Here is a 23,519-nt window from a genome sequence, read left to right as displayed (position 1 = left end):
ACATATGAATTGGCAATAATTAATTTTATCCATATTAAATCTTTTGTCAGTTTTATATGCCGTCCCTTTGATATGTATATGTAATGTATTTGAGGTCAGCATCATGTAAGTGTGTATACATCTTAATCATTTTCTACTATGTGAATTATTGTTCTGTTTTGTCAGACCCAATATGCCAATTAAATATATTTTCTAACTATCTCACCCCCACAAATCAATAGCCTCATTTAAAGTCCCACCTTCCCTTTTCTTATACCTGAAGCAGGGATGGAGGCTCATACCGTATGCTTCATTTAAAGTCCCAAACTCCCCGCTATTATTTTAATCTCTGGGTTTTTTATTTTTTGTGACATAAGTGAAAAAAGTGCAAACATTTTGAAAAAAAAAAAAAAAAACATTTTTTAGTTTCTATAATAAAATTTAGCAAATAAGTAAGTTTTGTTCATAAATTTGAGCCAAAATTTATACTGCTACATATCTTTGGTAAAAAATAACCCAGATAAGTGTATATTATTTGGTCTGTGTGAAAGTTAGACTCCATTCACACAGGGGCAACTTTGGATCCGACTCCAAGTCGCCCCAAGTCGCCCCTAGTCGCCTCAGGTCGCGCTTGCAGAGAAAATCAATGATAGCAAATGGATCCGTCTTGATGTACACTACTGCAGTCGCTCCGACTGCAGAAAAGGTTCCTGTACTACTTGAATCCGACTTCTAGGCGACTTGTACCCATTCAGTTCAATGCAAGTCGCCTCCAAGTCGGATCACAGTTCAATCTGAGGCAACTTCACAGGAAACAGAAGGAATTTACCCAGAAACCCTCCACAAACAGCCAGCCCCCTCCCTCTGAAACACAGAGTACTTTCGTTTTTGACCAGAGCTCTGTATTATTTGTTTAGTGAAAACCTGAATACAGAATGTCTACCAGAGCCAGGGAGGCGGTAAACAATGAGTCCCTGATCAGGTTCATCAGGGAGAGAAAATGTCTATATGACAAGCAGGACCCGAATTATAAGGATCATGTCAAGAGGGACAATGCCTGGCTGGATATCTGTAGGCTGACCTACCCGGATTGGGATGTATTGTCGGAGACTGACCGCAGTGACAAGTGTAAGTGAAACATTTTTATATTTATTTCTGTTATCATTGACTAGGCATCATGGTTGTAGTTCCATACAGTCCCAAAAAAACATTATTTTTTAACTATTTCAGCCATCTTGTGAGAGCAGAGTGAGTAGCAGCAGCTGTGTACTTGTATTTAGCATGTCACCTGCCACATCTTTTGCCACAAGCTGTGGATTGCCCACGTGCCACGTCACCTGCCACTAGTTGTGGATTGATTGCCCACTTGCCACGTCACCTGCCACTAGTTGTGGATTGATTGCCCACTTGCCACGTCACCTGCCACTAGTTGTGGATTGATTGCCCACTTGCCACGTCACCTGCCACTAGTTGTGGATTGCCCACATGCCACGTCACCTGCCACTAGTTGTGGATTGCCCACGTGCCACGTCACCTGCCACTAGTTGTGGATTGCCCACGTGCCACGTCACCTGCCACTAGTTGTGGATTGCCCACGTGCCACGTCACCTGCCACTAGTTGTGGATTGCCCACGTGCCACGTCACCTGCCACTAGTTGTGGATTGATTGCCCACTTGCCACGTCACCTGCCACTAGTTGTGGATTGATTGCCCACTTGCCACGTCACCTGCCACTAGTTGTGGATTGATTGCCCACTTGCCACGTCACCTGCCACTAGTTGTGGATTGATTGCCCACTTGCCACGTCACCTGCCACTAGTTGTGGATTGATTGCCCACTTGCCACGTCACCTGCCACTAGTTGTGGATTGCCCACGTGCCACGTCACCTGCCACTAGTTGTGGATTGCCCACGTGCCACGTCACCTGCCACTAGTTGTGGATTGATTGCCCACTTGCCACGTCACCTGCCACTAGTTGTGGATTGCCCACGTGCCACGTCACCTGCCACTAGTTGTGGATTGCCCACGTGCCACGTCACCTGCCACTAGTTGTGGATTGCCCACGTGCCACGTCACCTGCCACTAGTTGTGGATTGCCCACGTGCTACGTCACCTGCCACTAGTTGTGGATTGATTGCCCACTTGCCACGTCACCTGCCACTAGTTGTGGATTGCCCACGTGCCACGTCACCTGCCACTAGTTGTGGATTGCCCACGTGCCACGTCACCTGCCACTAGTTGTGGATTGCCCACGTGCCACGTCACCTGCCACTAGTTGTGGATTGCCCACTTGCCACGTCACCTGCCACTAGTTGTGGATTGATTGCCCACTTGCCACGTCACCTGCCACTAGTTGTGGATTGCCCACGTGCCACGTCACCTGCCACTAGTTGTGGATTGCCCACGTGCCACGTCACCTGCCACTAGTTGTGGATTGCCCACTTGCCACGTCACCTGCCACTAGTTGTGGATTGATTGCCCACTTGCCACGTCACCTGCCACTAGTTGTGGATTGCCCACGTGCCACGTCACCTGCCACTAGTTGTGAATTGCCCACTTGCCACGTCATTTGCAGCAAAAAAGCAGGGTTTCTATAACAACTAGAGGGCCGGAGTATGGAGAACCCTGGTGAAGTCTGTCAGTGATGTCTAGCCGTAATGTCATTTTATGTAGTTAATGATTGAACAATATAACCATACACAAATTAATTATGACAAAATTTTAAGGCCAAAAATTTATTGAAGACATAAAGAACAGTATAACATAACAAATTATGAAAACAATTGAAAATCAATACCTGCAGGCTCTATTCAACTCTACAGAAAAAAACAACTGAAAAACTCAAATATGTTTAGAAAGCACTTAATATCATTAAATTATTAAATGGCGTCCATTTGCCATTGTATTTCACCAGCCGGTGAAACAAAGTATGACGTAAATTGACCGCGCACTGTGGCACCGTCACTGGATCCCCTCGCAGCACTGAGGTGTGCACTTTCCATATCGTGCATGAGGGAATCCTCAAAACAGTATCCGTCACGTACCCTCACATAATTGTGCAGCACACATGCTGCTTTCACAGCAATAACTGCATTTTCTATATGCAAGGCAATTGGTGTATGTAAAAAACGCCATTTATTGGCAAGTATTCCGAAACTACACTCAACCACCCTTTTTGCCCTTGTTAAACGATAGTTGAAAACCTTCTTCGGAGTGGTCAGGTTCCTATTTGAGTACGGCCTCATAATGTGTTTCCCCAAGGCAAAAGCCTCATCTGCGACAAACACATAGGGTAGCGGGGGTCCAGTTGTACCAGGAAGAGGGCGGTTTTCCGGAAGGTCAAGTTGATTGTCTCTTAGCCTTTCACCGAAGGAGGAATTAGCAAAAATACGAGCATCGCAGCTACTGCCGTAGGATCCAATATCGATGTACGTAAAACAGTAGTTTGAATCAGCCACGGCAAGTAGTACAAACGAACAGTATTTTTTGTAGTTAAAGAACATACTACCGCTACCGATAGGCTTGATAACACGCACGTGCTTCCCATCGATAGCTCCAATACAATTGGGGAAATTGCACCGATTCCAATATAGCTCAGCAATATCACACCAATTTTCTTGTGTAGGCCTCTTCATTACAATGGTGTTCAAAACGTCCCATAAAATTTGGCATGTTTCACGGATGATATAGCTTATTGTTGACTTGCCCGCCATGAACTCGAAATGAAGGCTTACTAATGAATGACCGGTTGCCAGGTATCTGAAAGAAAAAATACATAAGTGATTATGGTTATGTTTATATTTTGCAGTGTCAAGTTTACAGACTCGATGGAAAGGGTTGAGGGACTGCTATAAGCGGCACCTACGAAGACTGCAGGAAAACAGAAGTGGCTCTGGATACAAAAAATATGTACCCTATGTACATGCCGAAGAGCTGCAGTTCCTGAGGCCTTACATGGAACTAAGAGAGTAAGATAACATCTTTCATATTTCTAAAGTGATATAATATAACGTTCTACACAGAAGGGTGTGCTAAAATTGTACTATATGTTTCTTGCAGAACACAATCAAGTTGGGAGGACGTAGACAACATACAGCGGGCAGGTGGAGAGGCAGCATGCGCTGTAGGAGGGTCTCAGTGTCAGTCACTTGAGGTTTCTGTAGACACACAGGAGACCAACATTGCAGAGCCTTCTACCCAGCTTGAGCTGCCAGAGGTCCAGCTAACACCTATTGAGCTGCCAGTTGTCGAGCAGCCCCAAGTCGAGGAACCGCCTACGCGAAGGCCTCTCCCTCCAAGGTCCAGCAGACCGATAGGGGGAAGAATGAACGAAACAATGGAGCGTTTTTCAACCCTGATGGCCAAACTTGATCAGAAACTGGATACCCTCGAGACTGAGGAGAGTGGCTTTGGATGTATGGTTGCAGGAATGCTCAAAAAAGTGCCACAGGACAGAAAGAACGCTGTCAAAAAATCTATAATGGACATCCTGGAGGCAAACATCCAAAGTGCTCCAGCTACTGAGCAATCCTCAATTTTTGTCCACCCACCACCCCCATCCGGTCCTTATTACAATTTTCCTAACCCTACCCCACCCAGAACCCACCACTACTACCCCCCTCGCTTCCGTCCATACACGGACGAATATGGAAATACCCAAAATCTTGGAAATCCCCCGATCCCCTATCCATCACCGTCCCCTATTCCAAGTACCCTTACTAGTCAAAGATTCAGTGAAGAATCTATTCTGATGCCACCCACACCATCCCCAAGGCCTTCCACCAGCTCTACTCAGCCGACCTACCACCAATTGTAATTGTTTTTTTTGGGTTTTTTTTGCTATTTTGTCTACTTGTTCAGGCTTAAAAAAATTAAGAAGTTACTTGTTTTCAAAATATAATATTTGGTGATATATATAGTTTTCTGAATAATAAAAATGTTAGATTGTTCAAATATTTGGGTATGTTTGTGTGCTAAATTTTAAAATGTGTATTACATGATATTTAAAAAAAGGTGGCTCTCATCTCTACCCTCCATGAGCTGAGAGCTGCTGACTGCCAGCAGCTCTCCTGCTCTGCTCCTCCACGCCCATTAGAGCGCTGAGTTGTGAAGGGGCGGAGAGCGGCTTGCTGAGAGGCTGGAACTGCCATCAGTCAAGGCAGCTGCACTCATTTGACACGTTGGAGAAGACCGGACAAATGAGCGCAGTTTGGACTTTATTAATGTGGAAAATATGCTACTAATGTGCATAAATAAAGATAGTTTACCTTAGGGTAATAATAAGTCTTTCAGTGGATGAAATACTCCTCCTGTATGATGTATTCTGTCGCCTAAGATGGATGTCAACCAGACCAAGCAATTCGTCAAAACTGCAATACAAAACAAAAAAAAGAATGTAATTTACTATATTGAAAATAAGAAATATCAATCAATAGTAGCTACACACACATTACCGCTTAGACAACCATATGCAAATATGGGGGGATTATGATGTGACAGGTGACGTGGCAGGTGGACGTGGCAGCTGACGTGGCAGGTGGACGTGGCAGCTGATGTGGCAGGTGGACGTGGCAGGTGGACGTGGCAGCTGACGTGGCAGGTGACGTGGCAGGTGGACGTGGCAGGTGACGTGGCAGGTGGACGTGGCAGGTGACGTGGCAGGTGGACGTGGCAGGTGGACGTGGCAGGTGGACGTGGCAGGTGACGTGGCAGGTGGACGTGGCAGGTGACGTGGCAGGTGGACGTGGCAGGTGGACGTGGCAGGTGACGTGGCAGGTGGACGTGGCAGGTGGACGTGGCAGGTGGACGTGGCAGGTGGACGTGGCAGGTGACGTGGCAGCTGACGTGGCAGGTGGATGTGGCAGGTGACGTGGCAGGTGGACGTGGCAGGTGATGTGGCAGGTGGACGTGGCAGGTGACATGGCAGGTGGACGTGGCAGGTGACGTGGCAGGTGACGTGGCAGGTGACGTGGCAGGTGGACGTGGCAGGTGGACGTGGCAGCTGACGTGGCAGGTGGACGTGGCAGGTGATGTGGCAGGTGACGTGGCAGGTGGACGTGGCAGGTGGACGTGGCAGGTGACGTGGCAGCTGACGTGGCAGGTGGACGTGGCAGGTGGACGTGGCAGGTGGACGTGGCAGGTGGACGTGGCAGGTGGACGTGGCAGGTGGACGTGGCAGGTGACGTGGCAGGTGGACGTGGCAGGTGACGTGGCAGGTGACGTGGCAGGTGGACGTGGCAGGTGGACGTGGCAGCTGACATGGCAGGTGACGTGGCAGGTGGACGTGGCAGGTGGACGTGGCAGCTGACGTGGCAGGTGGACGTGGCAGGTGACGTGGCAGGTGGACGTGGCAGGTGGACGTGGCAAGTGGACAATGACATATAGCATATGTACTTGCCTTGCGATCGACATCCGGGTATAGTTGAAAAACTTGTCCTCAAAACCACGCAAGTTCTCATACATAGCCCAGAACTGGCCTCTGGTAGGTCTATTGGCAATGATTGGATGGATCCAGTACCGACGTCTCCTTCTCATCCTCATCCTTCGCTTCCTTTCTTCCTCTTCCTCTTCCATCAATACTGCCAAACCAGCTGTTATGACAGCTGACATTAAGTAACGCACAGAGAGCATTTTGGACACAGGACAACGGGGAACAGGGAACAAGGAAGAAAACAGGAAGAAGAATGAGGTCACAAGAGCTGATAAGCTCTAATTGGCCACTTCACAGTTCCCTGGCATGGAGGCGACTTCAAGTCGTGTTGTAAGTCGCCCCAAGTCGCCCCCAAGTCGCCCCCAAGTCGTGCTGTGATTCATACTCAAGTCGTGTCCAAGTTGCCTCTCAAAGTCGCGCTGGAAGTCGTGTTGCCCCTGTGTGAATGGAGTCTTAGAGTCTACAAGCTATGGTGCAAATTATTGAAAATTAATCACACCTGATGCACTGACAGACTCATCTCATCTCTTGAGGCCCTGAAATGTCAGGAAAGTACAAATACCCCCCAAATGACCCCTTTTTGCAAAGTAGACAGTCCAAGATATTTGGTAAGAGGCATAGTGAGTTTTTTGAAGTTGTAATTTATTCTCACAATTCTTGGGAAAATTAAGAATTTATTTTTATTTTTATTTTGTTTTACACAAAATTTTCATAATAAGTTATTTCTCACACACAGCATATGCATACTTTCATTTACACCCCAAAATACATTCAGCTGCTCATCCTGTGTATGGCGATACCACATGTGTGGGACTTTTTCACAGCCTGGCCACATAGAGAGGTCCAACATGCAGGGTGCACCATCAGGCGTTCTAGGAGCATAAATTGCACATAAAACTTCCTAACGACCAATCACACTTTTGAAGACCCTGGAGCACCAGGACAATGGAATTACCCACAAAATGACCCAATTTTGGAAAGCAAACACCCCAAGGTATATTCTATGAGGCATAATGAGTCTTTTGAATGGTTATTTTTTTTCCACAAGTCTTCGGAAAACGTTGAAAGAAAATGAAAACTTATTTTTTTTTTTTTTTTTTACACAAGGTTGTCCATTTAAAAGATATTTTTAACACACTGTATGTACATAGCAAAAGTTACACCCCAAAATACATTCTGCTACTCATCTCGAGTATGGTGATACCACATGTGTGAGACTTTTACACAGCCTGGCCACATAGAGAGGCACAACATACAGGGAGCACCGTCAGGCATTCTAGGAGCATAAATTACACATAACATTTCCTAACAACCTATTACACTTTTGAAGGCCCTGGAGCACCAGGACAATTGAATTACCCTCAAAATGACCCCATTTTTTAAAGCAAACACCCCAATGTATATTCTATGAGGCATAATGAGTCTTTTGAATGGTTAATTTTTATGAAATGAAAAAATGAAACCGTATTTTTTTTTTTTTACACAAGGTTGTCCATTTAAAAGATATTTCTTATGCCGCGTACACACGAGCGGACTTTACGGCAGACTTTGTCCTGCGGACTTTTCGACAGACTTTACGACGGACTTTCCGAATGAACGGACTTGCCTATACACGATCAACCAAAGTCCGACGGATTCGTACGTGATGATGTACGACCGGACAAAAACAAGGAAGTTCATAGCCAATAGCTGCCCTAGCGTCGGTTTTTGTCCGTCGGACTAGTATACAGACGAGCGGACTTTCGACCGGACTCGAGTCCATCGGACAGATTTGAAACATGTTTCATTTCTAGGTCTGTCAAACTTTTGAGAAAAAAAAGTCAGCTGGAGCCCACACACGATCGAATTGTCCGACGGACTCAGGTTCGCCGCACCAAGTCCGGTCATGTGTACACGACATAACACATAGCATGTACATAGCAAAAATTGCACCCCAAAATACATTCTGCTACTCCTCCCTAGTATGGCGATACCACATGTGTGAGACTTTTACACAGCCTGGTCACATAGAGAGGTCCACCATTGAAGTAGTACCTTCAGGCGTTCTAGAAGCATAAATTACACATATAATTTAATTTCTTCCTATCACACTTTTGAAGGTCCTGAAGCACCAGGACAGTGGAATTACCCACAAAATGACTACAATTTGGAAAGCAAACCCCACCCCAACATATATTCTATGAGGCATGGGCTGCAGATAGGTACTCGGGTACTCTGATGGGCTGGTGATAGGTACTCGGGTACTCAGATGGGCTGGTGACGGGTACTCTGATGGGCTGGTGACGGGTACTCTGATGGGCTGGTGACAGGTATTTGGATACTCTGATGGGCTGGTGACAGGTATTCGGATACTCTGATGGGCTGGTGACAGGTACTCGGGTACCCTGATGGGCTGGTGACGGGTACTCTGGTACTCTGATGGGCTGGTGACAGGTACTCTCATGGGCTGGTGACAAGTACTTGGGTACTCTGATGGGCTGGTGACGGGTACTCGGGTACTCTGATGGGCTGGTGACAGGTATTCCGGTACTCGGATGGGCTGGTGACGGGTACTCTGATGGGCTGGTGACGGGTACTCTGATGGGCTGGTGACAGGTATTTGGATACTCTGATGGGCTGGTGACAGGTATTCGGATACTCTGATGGGCTGGTGACAGGTACTCGGGTACCCTGATGGGCTGGTGACGGGTACTCTGGTACTCTGATGGGCTGGTGACAGGTACTCTCATGGGCTGGTGACAAGTACTTGGGTACTCTGATGGGCTGGTGACGGGTACTCGGGTACCCTGATGGGCTGGTGACGGGTACTCTGGTACTCTGATGGGCTGGTGACAGGTACTCTCATGGGCTGGTGACAAGTACTTGGGTACTCTGATGGGCTGGTGACGGGTACTCGGGTACTCTGATGGGCTGGTGACGGGTACTCGGGTACTCTGATGGGCTGGTGACAGGTACTCTCATGGGCTGGTGACAGGTACTTGGGTACTCAGATGGGCTGTGACAGGTGCTTTGATGGGTGACAAGTTCTCTTTATTAGGGGGGCAATCAGTGTGTTTTGTGTATACTGTAGGCGGTAACGAGCTGTTACCGCAACCACCTCCTCACACACGATCAGTTACCGCGGTTTGTTGACATTCTGTGACCGGCTGTGATTGGACACAGCCGGTCACGTAGTAATGAGCCAATTTCATTGGCTCTCTACTGCGATCGGGGATAGGCTGTGTCAGTGTGACGCGTTTTTTTTTGGGAAAAAAAGTTTTGTGCTTTTAAAAAAAAAAACAAAACAGTAGAGTTAGCCCAATGTTTTTACATATTGTGAAAGATGAAGCTACACCGAGTAAATAGATACCTAACATGTCACGCTTCAAAATTGAACACGCTCGTGGAATGGCGCCAATGTTCGGTACTTAAAAATCCCCATAGGCGACGCTTGAAATTTTTTTACTGGTTACATGTTTTGAGTTACAGAGGAGGTCTAGGGACAAAATGATTGCGCTCGCTCCAACGTTTGCGGCGATACCTCACATGTATGGTTTGAACACCATTTTCATATGTGGGTGGGACTTACGTATGCGTTCGCTTCTGTGTGCGAGCACACGGGGACAGCGGCGCTTTAAAAAAAAAAATTTTATTGTTAATTTTATTTTATTTTTTTTATTTTGACACTTTTTTGAAAAAAAAAAAAATTTGATCACTTTTATTCCTATTACAAGGAATGTAAAAATCCCTTGTAATATGAATATGACATGACAGGTCCTCTTAATAGTCAGATATGGGGTCAATAAGACCCCATATCTCACCACTAGGCTAGGAAGCCTGAAATAAAAAAACGATCACCGCTTCCCAGCCGAAGCGGCGCCATTTTTTGAATGGAGAGGCCGGGCGTGATGTCATAACTTCGCGCCCGGCCTCCGATGATCATAGAGATTCCAGCGACCATCTGGTCCACCAGAAATCTCTATGATCTACATGCGGCGCCGGCGGATCTGCTCTCCGCCTCACCGATCGTAACGGTGAGTCGGAACAAGCAACGGAGGGCGGCGGGAGGGGGGACGTCTCCTCTCGCCTCCCATAGGAATGATCAAGTGGCGGAACGGCCGCTATGATCGTTCCTATGGTGTAGAGATTCGCCGGCTGAAACCAGCAATATCTGAATGATGTCTGTAACTACAAAGCCCAGGACGTCATATGACGTGGGCGGGCGGGAAGTGGTTAATGAGGAAAAAAAATGAACTTAAATGATTTTAGCAAATGGCTGCAATATAACAAAGAGTGAAAAATTTAAGGGGGTCTGAATACTTTCCATCCCCACTGTATATGTCAGTGATTGCGAACCTTGGCACCCCAGATGTTTTGGAACTACATCTCCCATGATGCACTCTGCAGTGTAGTTGAGCATCATGGCAAATGTAGTTCCAAAACATCTGGGGTGCCAAGGTTTGCCATCACTGATATATGTTCTAGTCTCCCCTGCTCTAGTAAAGAAAAGTTTTTTTTGTGTAAAATTCTGAGCAGATCAGTGATCGCAGCTTACAAATTGTTTCAAGGATTTGTGAAAGCTAGTTATCTACATTTTTTGACTCCGTGTGAAGAAATTATTAAAAAGTGTCTGTCTGCTCTATGCAAATTATAGCTTCAACTTAACATCATCAAGGTTGAAATAAAACAACTTCGGTTCTCAACCAACATGTTAATTTGTTTATTTGGCTTCTTATATCTTGTGAGATATGGAGTAGATCACAGGTCCATAGACACAACACAGCCCTTAAAGCGGAGTTCCACACAAAAATGGAACTTCCGCTTTTCGGAACCCTCCCCCCCTCCGGTGTCACATTTGGCACCTTTCAGGGGGGAGGGGGGTGCAGATACCTGTCTAAGACAGGTATTTGCACCCACTTCCGGCATAGACTCCCATGGGAGTCTACGCCACTTCCCGTCCCTCCGCGCTGTCTCCTGGGAATCACACAGCTCCCAGGAAAGAGCGGGGACCACTTGGGACGCGCAGCGCGACTCACGCATGCGCAGTAGGGAACCGGGAAGTGAAGCCGCAACGCTTCACTTCCTGATTCCCTCACCTAGGATGGTGGCGGCAGCTGCAGAGAACCGAGCGGGTTCTCGGCGTCCCCTGCTGACATCGCTGGACCCTGGGAACAGGTAAGTGGCCATGTATTAAAAGTCAGCAGCTGCAGTATTTGTAGCTGCTGGCTTTTAATATTTTTTTTTTTTGCGGTGTGGGTGGACCCCCGCTTTAAGTTTCAACTCCACCCAAAACTTGTTTTAGCCTTGCATATACAATAAAACCTTGGTTTGCGAGCATAATTCGTTCCAGAAACATGCTTGTAATCCAAAGCACTTGTATATCAAAGCATTTTTTTACAGAGAATAAAAGAGAAGAAAGGCACCTCTAAGTGTAGCAATAAGTTGCTAAATGTTGTACCTTCATTAAATGTAACCACATTGCTACACTTAGAGCCGGTTTACTCTAGGACGACTTGTCAGGCGATTTAGCCGACTGACAAGTAGCGTCCCTTCTGTACAATGGAACCGTTCTAATCGGAGCCACGCAAGTCACTCCGACTTAGAAAAAGGTTCCTGTACTACTTTGGGGGCAACTTGAGGCGACTTGCGTTGACTTCTATATAGAAGTCGTTTTGCAAGTCGCCGCTGCAGTTGTGTTCAAGTCGCCTGAGGCAGTCGCGCTGCAAGTCGTGCTGCCTCAGTGTGAACCGACTCTTAGAGGCTCCTCTCTTCTTTTTTATACTCAGTTGTGACATGACGCTACACTTATATCAAGACATCGCTTGTATATCAAGGCAAAATTTATTAAAACATTTTGCTTGTCTTGCAAAACGCTCTCAAACCAAGTTACTCTCAAACCAAGGTTTTACTGTAGTAGGAAATATTTAGAAACTCTGGAGGGGTTTCATTGCTGCCTATATCCCCATTTATTAATGTAGATTTCCCGACACTTTTTGTGTCAGAGCTGTGTTTGGAATACTTTTTTTGAAGGTGGAGCACCTTGAGAATGTGTGTGTGTATAGATATATATATATCTATATATATATATATAGCTTGCTACACTCCAAAGTGACATTTGCCAACTGCTGTTATGTGTACTGATCTGTTTGGAGAGCACTTAGCAGAGGTCAAACCTGCTTGCAAAGTTTCCCCATTTTACCATCTATCTGAATATAGCTTTAAATTTCCTTTAGTAGGAATATGACATTGTTTAGTGTTTGACACACAACAGTTATTTTAAAGTAAATTTGTATTATGCTTAATCTTATAGCCCTCCCATTGGAAATGAGTTCTATGAACCAGGGGAATATATGGATGGCATGCAGCCAGATGTGGAGCGTGCTGATGAACTGGAGTATGAAGTGAGTTTCTTTTTGATTGTATTTACTCTAATAATTTAATGTTTGTCATTTTCTGTTTCTCCTCCATTAAAAGTGTCATGCATTGAGTATTTTAAAAACTTGCTTTACATTCCTGATAGCCTCTTCTTCTAACTAACTGTATGTGTCACGACTCTCCTAAACAGATATCTCAATGATCTCATATCGGACATGCTTCCTGTTTAAAGAAGAAGTTTCACCATATCCCTTAAACTTTCCCCCAGTCCGGACCAAGTTCATGTACCACTTTGCCCTATGTTGATCAGTGATGTAGATGCTGAGCTAGCATTGGCAAGAGAGAAGCCTCCTTCTCCCACTGCTGTTCAACCTCACTGCTCACAAGGAGATAAATATATAATTAGTACGCTGTTGTCTCGGACAGCAGGCGGACACCAGAGATATGAGCACTGTCAATACTCATTCAGAGGAAGGCCTGTAGTGATTGGATGGAACAATGATACATACTTTAGAGCTCCCAATACACGACGTGCCTCTTCTCCAGTCTCATTGGCATGAAAAAGAGAGAGCGCTTGCTCTTCAGACCATTTTGTTTCTTTAGTTGGCACTTGGAGAGTGACTGTTGCCTGCTGCTAGGCATGTTTTGAAAAACTCGTCTCCTAGAGAGACTGACAGGAGGACAGAAAGTGGGGAAAGAGAAATGACAGCAGGAGGCAAAAGGATTAAATAGACGTTTCAAATATCAAGTCACGCTTTGTATAAAAAGATTAACGAATATGGTGAGATAAACTTAATCAAATCAAACAGAAAGTGAAAAACTGATCAAATAGTGTATAATTGTCCATTCAGATTGATAGTTGATCTCCACTGTGCAAATATCACACAACACCCAGGAATGGTGATAAAAGAAAAATGTCTGCCTTCCACCTCCACACAAATTGCCGCTTACAGGCTCCTATGGATCTCTTAATTATAGGAGATTGCACACGCCTATGGCTTGATACCCAGCCCGGGCCTTTGATTGCACGCAGCCAAGATCCCAGCATCTTCACAGGAATTTATAGCTCATACGGGAAGGTTAGAACAGATTTTCCCAGGAAAGAATAATAGAGAGCTTCCATAGCGTAAAACCATAAAAGATTTATTTTATAAAGAAGAATAAGAGGTATTGCACTTACATTTGAATAAAAGCATCATATGCAAAGTAAAAACCGAGCCGACCGGCTCTCTGTAGCAGCACGTGGTCCGGGACTTCCGTGTATCGCGGTTATGTCAACACGCCGCTCCTCCCTAAATAGATGTGCTTGGAGAGTATGACATAAGGTTGGGCAGAGGAAGATTGGTAACTGGAGGTGGGAGAAGAGAAATGACTGTGGGAGGCCAGGGATTGAATAGAGGTGGCAGACGTGAATGACAGCAGAAGGTGGGAAGAAAATGAAAACACAACAGAGGATCAGTGAGCGAGAATGACTGGAGGGCAAAGCAAAGAGACGGTAGCTACTAGGCTCTGCTGGAACTTCCCCATAGGAATGCCCAGAAAATTGAGCTTCATAAAGGGTGGAGCTCACAGCCAAAAACTCAAGAGATAGTTAAATAGTTTGTAAAATTCAATAAAGACACTGGTCCATCAAGTTCAATCTGAGAATGTGTATGCAAGACTATTTACTGTGTTTCACATCCCTGTGCATTGTGTTTGCTAAGAAACAAATTGTGATAGTGGGAGGCCCTGCCAGCTGTGCTGTATGTTTTCTCCAGATTTGGTAGTTCCGGATCAGGGCCAGGAGCTTGAAGGTTCCAAAGTGTTTTGGGCGGGACAGGACCTTCAATCCAGTATCCAGGCTTTACTTGGCTCTTGCAGGCTGCGTGAGTGCACAGGTGTGCAAGATCAATATACCACAGAGGTGTGCTCCTGGCTAGAGATCAAGGCAATCTGAGACAGCACTCCAACCTATGAAAACGGAACGAAAATGTGAGGGAGGGACATTTACCCACCTGAACTTCCGCTTTCCTTGGAGCTTTGCCTATCTGTTAAAGCCCCAGCCCCCTGACTCTATCGGCAAGCTGTTTTGGCTGAGAGACACAGGCTCCCTTTGATGCTTTCCCTTTCCTATGCAATTCTACACATTACATTATTCACACGTTCTCTTTGTCGCCTTCTGCTGGCCTTTTTTAAATCGGCAACACAATTCCATCCCCAGCCTATAATATTAATACATGTAATAGTACATTAAAACAAGTTTAAACATGTATTGTACTACTACATTAGAGTATGTAGGAGGCATCTACTAAGTACCATGCCTCTGAAAGAAAAAAAAATGAAAAAAAAGGCTTTTCTTTTTTTTTTTCTTATCTTAATACTTAATGTTTGAAATATATAATTAGGTAATATGTGCAATGGCATTACAGCCAACGGAGTTTACAGTTTTGTGTTTGTTTATATTTTAAAGTTGCACTTCTGTTTGTCAAAAAGCAATATTTGTGCTTGATTATGAAACTTTGTTTTATTTATAAAGATGTTATATATCGCAACAGCTAAATCCGTGCCTTTAGTGCATGTTCAAACCTTAAAGTGGTTGTAAAGTCTAAACATTTTTTACCTTAATGCATTCCTTGCATTAAGGTAAAAAATTTTAGATGTCAGCATCCCCCCCCCCTTTACTTACCTGAGCCCTCATTCAATCCAGCGCTGTGCACGTCTGCAGATCTATTCTCCCCTCACTTTCGGGTCTCGCTGGCTTTGCTTGGGCACTGGGAGCCATTGGCTCCCAGTGCTGTCAATCAAGGCCAGTGACGAGGGGGCAGGGCCAAGTCCCACTGTCTGTCTGTGTCAATTAGGGCCAAAAAAACTAATCAATTAATCAACAACTAATCGATTATAAAAATAGTTGTCAACTATTTTCATAATTGATTAATTGGCCAGCCGATTAGTTGGCCTGCATACAGAATGCATTATTTGTTTAGATATCAGGAAATACAGTGCAGCACACATACAGCCCAGTACACTGTCCATACATCTCAGTAAATGCCTGAGAACTTGTGAATGTGTGAGGAGCAATACCTCATGGGATATGTAGTCCTGGGCAGAAAGTGAGTGGTTCTAAAGTCAGTAGTTTTTTTTACCTTGCTATAGGGGGCACTCTAAATTACACTGTGCAGAGAAGGTGGAGGCTGATAGAATGGAGGCAATATAAGGCATTACAATTACATTTAAAGTAAACTTTTACCAGTATTGTGCATTCTATATAAAATGATCATCCCATGAAAAAAAAAAAAAAAGTCTCAGCTTTTAGTACTAATTTAATATAAGATTTATATCTCCCTTACACCCTTCATATAGCTTCATGTCTGACTCCTAGTTATAATGCCCATATATCCTACTTTTTCACAGTATAAATTGACCCCTTATAGTAGCAATTATCTGCTCTTTTTGTACTATAAAGGGCTAATTTTAGTTTTTTTAACTCCATGATGACAGGTGATGCAAATAAAAGCATGCTGCTGCTACTGAACATCTTAGGCCTGGTTCACACCTATGCGTTTTTTGGTGCTTTTTGCAAAAACGCACTACAGTTAATTTAACATGGTTTCCTAAGGGGCACGTTCACATCTATGCTTTTTTCAGCCGCTGCATATTTGGAAAGGGTCAAGGACTTTTTTCAACACAAAACAGTGCTTTTTTTGGTTCAATAGACTTCAATGGAGAAGCTGCAGAAAAGAATGTAGTGTGTTTTTGCAGCAATTTGCCTTTTTTTTAATCTGTCCAACAACAAATTGCAAAATGCAAATCGCGGCAAAATCGCGTGTGCAAAAATGCAAAACGCACAGCAAAAAGCACTACAGAAACGGATCAAAAGCAAACTTCATAGGTGTGAACCGAGGCTTATGCTGGACATACACGTATTTGTTTTTGGACGAGAATATTCATACAAAAAATCTTTGTACGTTCGCTGAATGAAAGAATGTCGTTTAAAAATTTCACTTGCTTTTAACATCTAGTTTTAAAATGAATGTAATTTCTGAACGAAAACCACATACACTGTCTGAAAATTCCTTTGGCCAAGAAGTTTTCTATTCTGTTCCTTCAAATTTTCCTGTCACTGTGGTCAACAAACATCGATTTGACCCCACTAACGATTAGAAAATCAAACATTCTTAAAATTACATTTTTTTTTTTTTTTGAAGGAAGACGTTGTTTTAGTATGACCAGCATATAATATATTACAGTTCTCTCTGAAAATCAGAAAGACAGTCTTTAATTTGTTTTTCTCTTTAAATAAAAAATTTGATCTCTGGGTCTGATGATATTTACCAGATTCAACCTCTAATAGTATATACAGTATATCTATTCTGTCTGTTATTCTTTGAGTGGATTTGAGATTTAGCTCCACAACCATACAGTTGGTTATTTATATTTACTCCTGCATAGAGATATTTAAGAATATAATTGCCTTTCTTTTTAACTTTACTGTTACTTGACTAAATTATACACCACACTTTTTTAATGTTATTATCCGATTAATCGAAACAATAATCGGCCAACTAATCAATTATGATAATGAAGGTGGTTAATGCGCTAAACCTTAAAACTCAAAAAAAGAGCTGCTACAAACAATGTGACAAACATAAATATATAAAATAGGTAAATTGTAGCGCTACAATTTACCTATTTTATATAATCAATTATGAATCGTTAGTTGCAGCCCTAGTGTCAATGGATGCAGCAGCGGGACTCTGGTGCGAGCACACACGAGTGCCCCCATGGGAAGCAGTTTCCCATGGGGGCACTGGACAGAGGGGAGGGGCCTGGAGTGCTGGCGGGGGACCTGAAAAGTCGGGTCAGAATGATGGATAAAAGCCATGATTGGCAAATAATGAAATTTGTCCTGTAGCTGAATGGCTGGCGTTATTGCAAATTCTGCTAATGGTAATAGCAATAACCACTCATCCTGCATGAATGACGTAAAACATTGAATGTACAGTTTGAGTGTCTGGTCCTTTTAATTTGCCCATTGGTTTGTGGGTGGTATGTAGGACAATGACATTTAAATTTTCAAGACCTCACATAAAGCCTTCCAAAATCGCAATGTAAATTGCAGCCTACGATCTGATACAATGTTGGCAGGCACCCCATGAAGTCTCACAATTTCTTTAACGTAAACTCGAGCCGTTTCCACGGTATAAGGTGTGTTTTTAGAGGCAGAAAGTGGGCCATTTTGGACAATCCACCACCAGAAAAATAGTTGTGCACCCTTCGGACAGAGGAGGTTCCACTATAAAATCCATAGACAACATTCTCCATGGTCTATCAAGAACTGGCAGGGGTTTGAGCAGACCCCAGGCTCCACTTCTAGCAGTCTTGCATTTACATATTCCTTACAGTTCTTCTCCGAGTCTGGCCACCAGAATGTGCGCCACACTAGATCAAAAGTCTGGTGGACTCCAAAGTGGCCTGCCACTGCATGGTCATGGCAAAGCCTCAACATCGCTACTCGCACATTATCTGGCACAAACACTTTATCTTTCCACCATAACAACCCTTCCCTAGGCACCAATGTGATTCCAGGAAGACAGGGAACCCCAACAGATGCTTGCTTAATTTGAGAAAGCAGATCAGTTTGCAGCAACAAGAAATTACCTGCAGACAGGATGGTATCTGGCACAGGTGTTTTTTTGGGTCATAGTACATATGGAAAAGCACATCTGGCTTGACATTCTTTGACCCGGGAGGAAAGGTAATATGGAACACAAGTCTCGAGAAAAACAGAGCCCAACGAGCTTGGCGTGGCTTAAGATATTTGGTATTCCTTAGGTATTTGAGATTTTTGAGATCAGTGTAAACTAGTATCAGATGTGCAGCCCCTTGCAGCAAATACCTCCATTCTTCCAGGGCAGCTATGATGGCAAGCAGCTCTCAATCTCCCCCATCAAAGCTCCTCTCTGCCAGAGAGAGCTTGCGTGAAAAGAAAGCCAAAGGATGCATTAGGCCCTTGAAACCCTAGCGTGCTTGAATCCCTGTGTGGGAGACTTTGTTGTGTGGATTTTCTGTTTCCATTAAATAAAATTGGGCTGCCACATCCTTAAACCAATGTGCTGACTAACATGGACTCACTTGACAAATGCACCTACCACGAGAGCTAGGCACCAGTGTTAATTTCATTGACGAAAATATTTTTGTCAGCTGTATGTTTTTCAGTGAGGGGTCCAGTTGCTTGGTCAGGTGCATGATGGGGGCAATAATGGCAGCAAATCCTTTGATAAATCTTTGGTAGAAGTTTGCAAATCCCACAAAGTGCCTGCATTGTGGGTTCTAGCAAATCTACGATGACAGAGACTTTTTGGGGATCAATCCTAATTCCCTCTGTGGAGATCACCAGACTTAGGAATTGGATGCTCTGTCACTCGAATTCACACTTCACAGGCTTTGCATACAGTCTATGTTGGCAGAGACAGCAGAGAACACTCTTGACATGCCCCCTGCGTAGGTCAAGGGACACAGAGAAAATCAGAATGTCATTCAGATACACTAATACGAAAATATCCAGAAAGTCTCTGACAATATCATTAATAAAGAGCTGAAAGGTGTCAGGAGCATTGCACAGACCAAAGGCCATTACCAGATATTTGTAGTGGCCAGATCTGGTATGGAAAGTGGTCTTCCACTCATCCCCTTCGCGGATATAGACCAGATTGTAGGCACCTCGCAGATCCAATTTGGTAAAGATGGTTGCAGATTGCAGTCTTTTGGAACTTTTCGGGTACAAGGGCAAGAGGGTAATATTTTTTTTTTTTTTTTTTTAAAGTAATTTTATTGAGTTCTTATACTTGAGGTGAGAGAAAATCTACTTTAATACAAAGAGAAAAAAACAAATAATTATGTACCTCTAGTAACCAAATACAATCCAGCAGTAAATGGGATACGAAAGATAATCAAAGATTTACAACCCATCAAAACAGAGAATGAAACTCTGAAAGAAATATTCCAAAAACCCCCAACACTGGCATACTGGCATTCAGACAACCACCCAACCTCAGACATAAACTAATCAGCGGGAAACTTTATTCTGACTATGAAGTCACAAAAAATGAAAGCAAACCCTGCAATAAAAAAAACTCTCCAAACTGCGCAACTAAATCAATCTGTCTAAAAGTGTCAACCACACAAAAGGGACCTTAAATATCCCAGGATCATACAACTGCACCTCCAGTAATGTTGTCTACCTCATCCAATGTAAAAAATGTAGAAAAGGATCTTGCACTGGCGAGACAGGATTCTGCACACCTGTGGGAGATGATTTCTCACAACCGGACCACACTATAGAAGACCTCAATGTCTTAGTTTTTAAAGGGAATTTCAGAACTATTCAGGAAAGGAAAACTTTTCAACTAGGAATGATAATTATATTTGACACAAAGGATAGTGACCTAAATGTAGATATGGGTTTTCTTACTCTTTATCGAACCGACCCCCATCTGGGACTGTCAACCCCCCCCCCCGTCTTTAGCGATCTCTCTGTCTTATCTCACTAACTATGCTTTTTTTTTTTTTTTACCATTGCCATTTTTCCTTTCCCTCAGAGATTGTGTTTTTTAATATTCTGTCAAAACTTGTGAATTTGTGCTGCTGGAATCTTGAAGAAGGGGACATACCCAAAAAGCTTGTTCTTAAAAATTGTATGTTAGTGCAAATAAAAAAAGTATCATGGACAGTACTCAAATGAGTTCTCAGTAATCCATGCATGGCCAAAGGGAGTGGTCCTTCTTCTCCACAAAGAAAATTCCTGCCTCTCTGGAGAAGTGGATGGACGGATGAAGCCCTTTTCTAAGTTCTCATCAACATACTCCTTCAGGGCCTCAAGCTCTCATTCTGATAGTGTGAAGATTCGCCCAAAAGGAATCTCAGCTCCTGGAAGAAGTTTGATCGGGCAATCGTATAGACGATGTGGGGGAATGGTGTCAGCTCCCAGTTTACTGAATACATCAAGATATTCAAGGTAGGCCTTAGGCACTATCTGACGTGTCTCATTATTTCTGATTGGGACTCTAAAACAAAGTTAATACTGCAGCTGCAGGAACAGATTCACAGGACGCAATGACTGTGTTTAAAATGTCCGTTCAGTGTCAAAATTTATTACTACATGTTATTTTATACATAAGAAAGGGGTGGTGTGACATGTTATTAAAAACTAACAAATAGAAATGTTATTAAAAGCTAACAAATATAAATATATTATAAAAAGCTAGCGAATAGAACAATTGCAAAAGTAAAACCTTGAGAGGGGAGGGGGGAGTAGAGAGCTTCTAGTTGATGTGTCTGTTAGGTGAAGGTTACAGAACACATTTCAACAGTGAGAACAAAATGGAGTCTCTTGTACTTAATTGAATAATACAGTGAATGTCCATGTCATTTCCCTCCTTTTGTTTATTTGACACCATTCTTCTCCGTGTTACATTCAGCCGATTGCTGGTAACTCCTGTTACATTGGTGCAGAGAGACAGCGTCCAGTTCAGCTCTCTCCTAGCTTTCTCACAATAATGGGTTCATTAGGGCTGTTGGACCATTTGTTGGTACAGCGGGTAGTCACACAGAGGCATAGCCTGATGAGGAAGTAAATAACAAATAAGAGAAATAGGAACATTACAATGTAAGCGCCTAGTTTCTGTAAGAATGTTGCTATGCCATATAAAAAGTCACCAAAACCTCCTAAACCCTGAAAGGGGTTCCATCCATCTTTATCAATATCTCTGGCCTTATTCTGTAGTTCTCTTATCTTAGCAAGATGCACTTTAATAATGTCCTCATTATCAGAAATGTATATACAACTGTCAGTGCGAAATACCTTACACATCCCACCTTAAGCTGCAGTGAGATAATTTAGCATTAATCTGTGCTCTAATACTACTTGTTTAAGCTGAGCCATTTCTTCACTTAATAAACCTATATGAGTGGTAGTAAAGGAGGGAAAATATAGCCCTGTTTTGGGTGGCCCTCCAAATAAAATGTCATAGGGGACAGCCCATGTGGTTGTTTAGGGGTAGTTTGTACAGAATATAGCACTAATGGCAAAGCGCATCTGTTTTTCAAAATTCCATTAAGTCTCTCAACTTTACCACTACTTTGTGGATGATAAGGTGTATGGAAAGCTTGCTGTATGTGAAGGGCTTCCATTACCTCTTTCATTACTTCCCCAGTAAAATGGGTTCATCTGTCACTCTCAATAGTTTCAGGAACTCCATATCTACAAACTATTTCATTCAAAATTTTCTTTGCGGTTGTTTTTGCATTAGCTTTAACTACTGGCCAGCACTCAGGCCAACCTGAGAACTTGTCAACACACACTAAAGCGTACTCACAGGTACTTATTCTGGGCATCTGAATGTAGTCTATTTGAATTCTTTGGAAAGGGAAATGTGGCTTAGTAGAATGCTTTTGGGGAACATGGACAGGCCTCCCTGCATTGCACAGAGCACAAGTGAGACATGAAGCACAAAACCTGGCTGAAAATGCACTAAATCCAGGTGCTATCCAATAGCAGTCAGTAAGTGCCACCATCGCGCCCTTAGCAAGATGACTGATGCCATGTGCCAGTTGTGCTAAGACTGGGTACAAACTCCTGGGTAGACACCACCTGTTGTCAGCGCTCCACAGGCCCTGCTGATTTTGGGTAGGATTGCATTAGATCCACTTAGGGGCCTGATCTTCATCAGGGGCCTGGTTCTGCAACTGAATTAAAGTTTCTACATCCCACTGCTCTTGATGAGGGGAATCTGTCCCGCTACCTGGGTGACCCCTACAGTGGGTGTGACTCCAAATGCCATTAGGGCAGCCTCCTTTGCCATTTGGTCCGCTAAAGCATTTCCTCTGGCTGTCATGTAATTTCCCCTTGCATGTCCTTTTACCTTCAAGGTGGCAACTTCTGCTGGGTTCTGAAAGGCCTCAAATAGCCACTCTATGTGTTTTGCATGTCTCACTGGCTTCCCTGCACTAGTCAGGAAGTTCCGTGCTTTCCAAATAAGCCCAAAATCGTGAGCTATTCCAAACGCATATCTGCTGTCAGTGTAAACGTTTCCCCTTTGATTTTCTAGGAGATGACATGCTTTGACTACAGCACACAACTCTGCTTCCTGTGCTGACATCTGGGGTATCAGTGCTTCCTGATGTAAAATGGTGTCTGTAGTGGTTACAGCAAACCCTGTGTGTGGCTGATCATCATCAGTGTAAAATCTGGAAGCATCTACAAATAAGGGTGTGTCACAATCTGATAAAGGCTCATGTTTTGCTGGTTTGACAGAGGCCCTTTCTGCCTCCATCAGAGCCATACAATCATGAAAAAAACTCTCAGGTTCCAGTACCATTTGTTGCATCTTCCTCATCAATTATAGGAAGAAGAGTAGCCGCATTTAAAGTAACACATTGATTGTTAAATTTGATGGAGCAAAAAGAGCAGACTGGTACTTTCCAAATCTACTGGCAGACACATGTCTGCTATTTACTTGATTCATGATTTTCTCTTCTGCATGTGGTACATACAGGATCAGAGCAGAATATAGTACAAGCTCCGTTACTTTGTCTCGCAGCAAAATGCAGGCTGCTATGGCTCGCATACAGCTGGGGGAGCTTTTGATGACAGGGTCTAATGAGGCTGATACATACATCATAGGCCTCTGTCTCCATGTAGCTGGGTGAGTACACCTGCAGCAAATCCATTGACTTCATGACAGAACAATGAGAAAGTCTTAGTATAGTCAGGAAGTCC

The 23,519-nt window shown here is 43.8% G+C and overlaps 2 protein-coding genes across 3 annotated transcripts in view; both read left to right on the top strand.

The window, feature by feature from the left end:
• Positions 1–23,519, top strand: part of PDZD4 (PDZ domain containing 4) — a 438,899-nt gene that overhangs the window by 336,410 nt on the left and 78,970 nt on the right. For both annotated transcript variants that reach the window (XM_073600341.1, XM_073600342.1), the window contains one exon: positions 12,699–12,789. In XM_073600341.1, coding sequence (XP_073456442.1) covers positions 12,699–12,789 — 91 coding nt within the window. The remainder of the gene's footprint in view (positions 1–12,698; positions 12,790–23,519) is intronic.
• Positions 954–4,795, top strand: LOC141107344 (uncharacterized). Its single transcript, XM_073598033.1, has 3 exons — positions 954–1,107; positions 3,788–3,947; positions 4,039–4,795. The coding sequence occupies exons 2-3, from the start codon at positions 3,934–3,936 to the stop codon at positions 4,793–4,795; spliced, it is 771 nt and encodes a 256-aa protein (XP_073454134.1). The 5' UTR covers positions 954–1,107; positions 3,788–3,933.

The sequence above is a fragment of the Aquarana catesbeiana genome, linkage group LG09 (assembly GCF_042186555.1).
Source record: "Aquarana catesbeiana isolate 2022-GZ linkage group LG09, ASM4218655v1, whole genome shotgun sequence".
NCBI lineage: Eukaryota > Metazoa > Chordata > Amphibia > Anura > Ranidae > Aquarana > Aquarana catesbeiana.
Note: the sequence above shows the minus strand (reverse complement) of the source record. Positions and strands in the feature narration are given on the sequence as shown.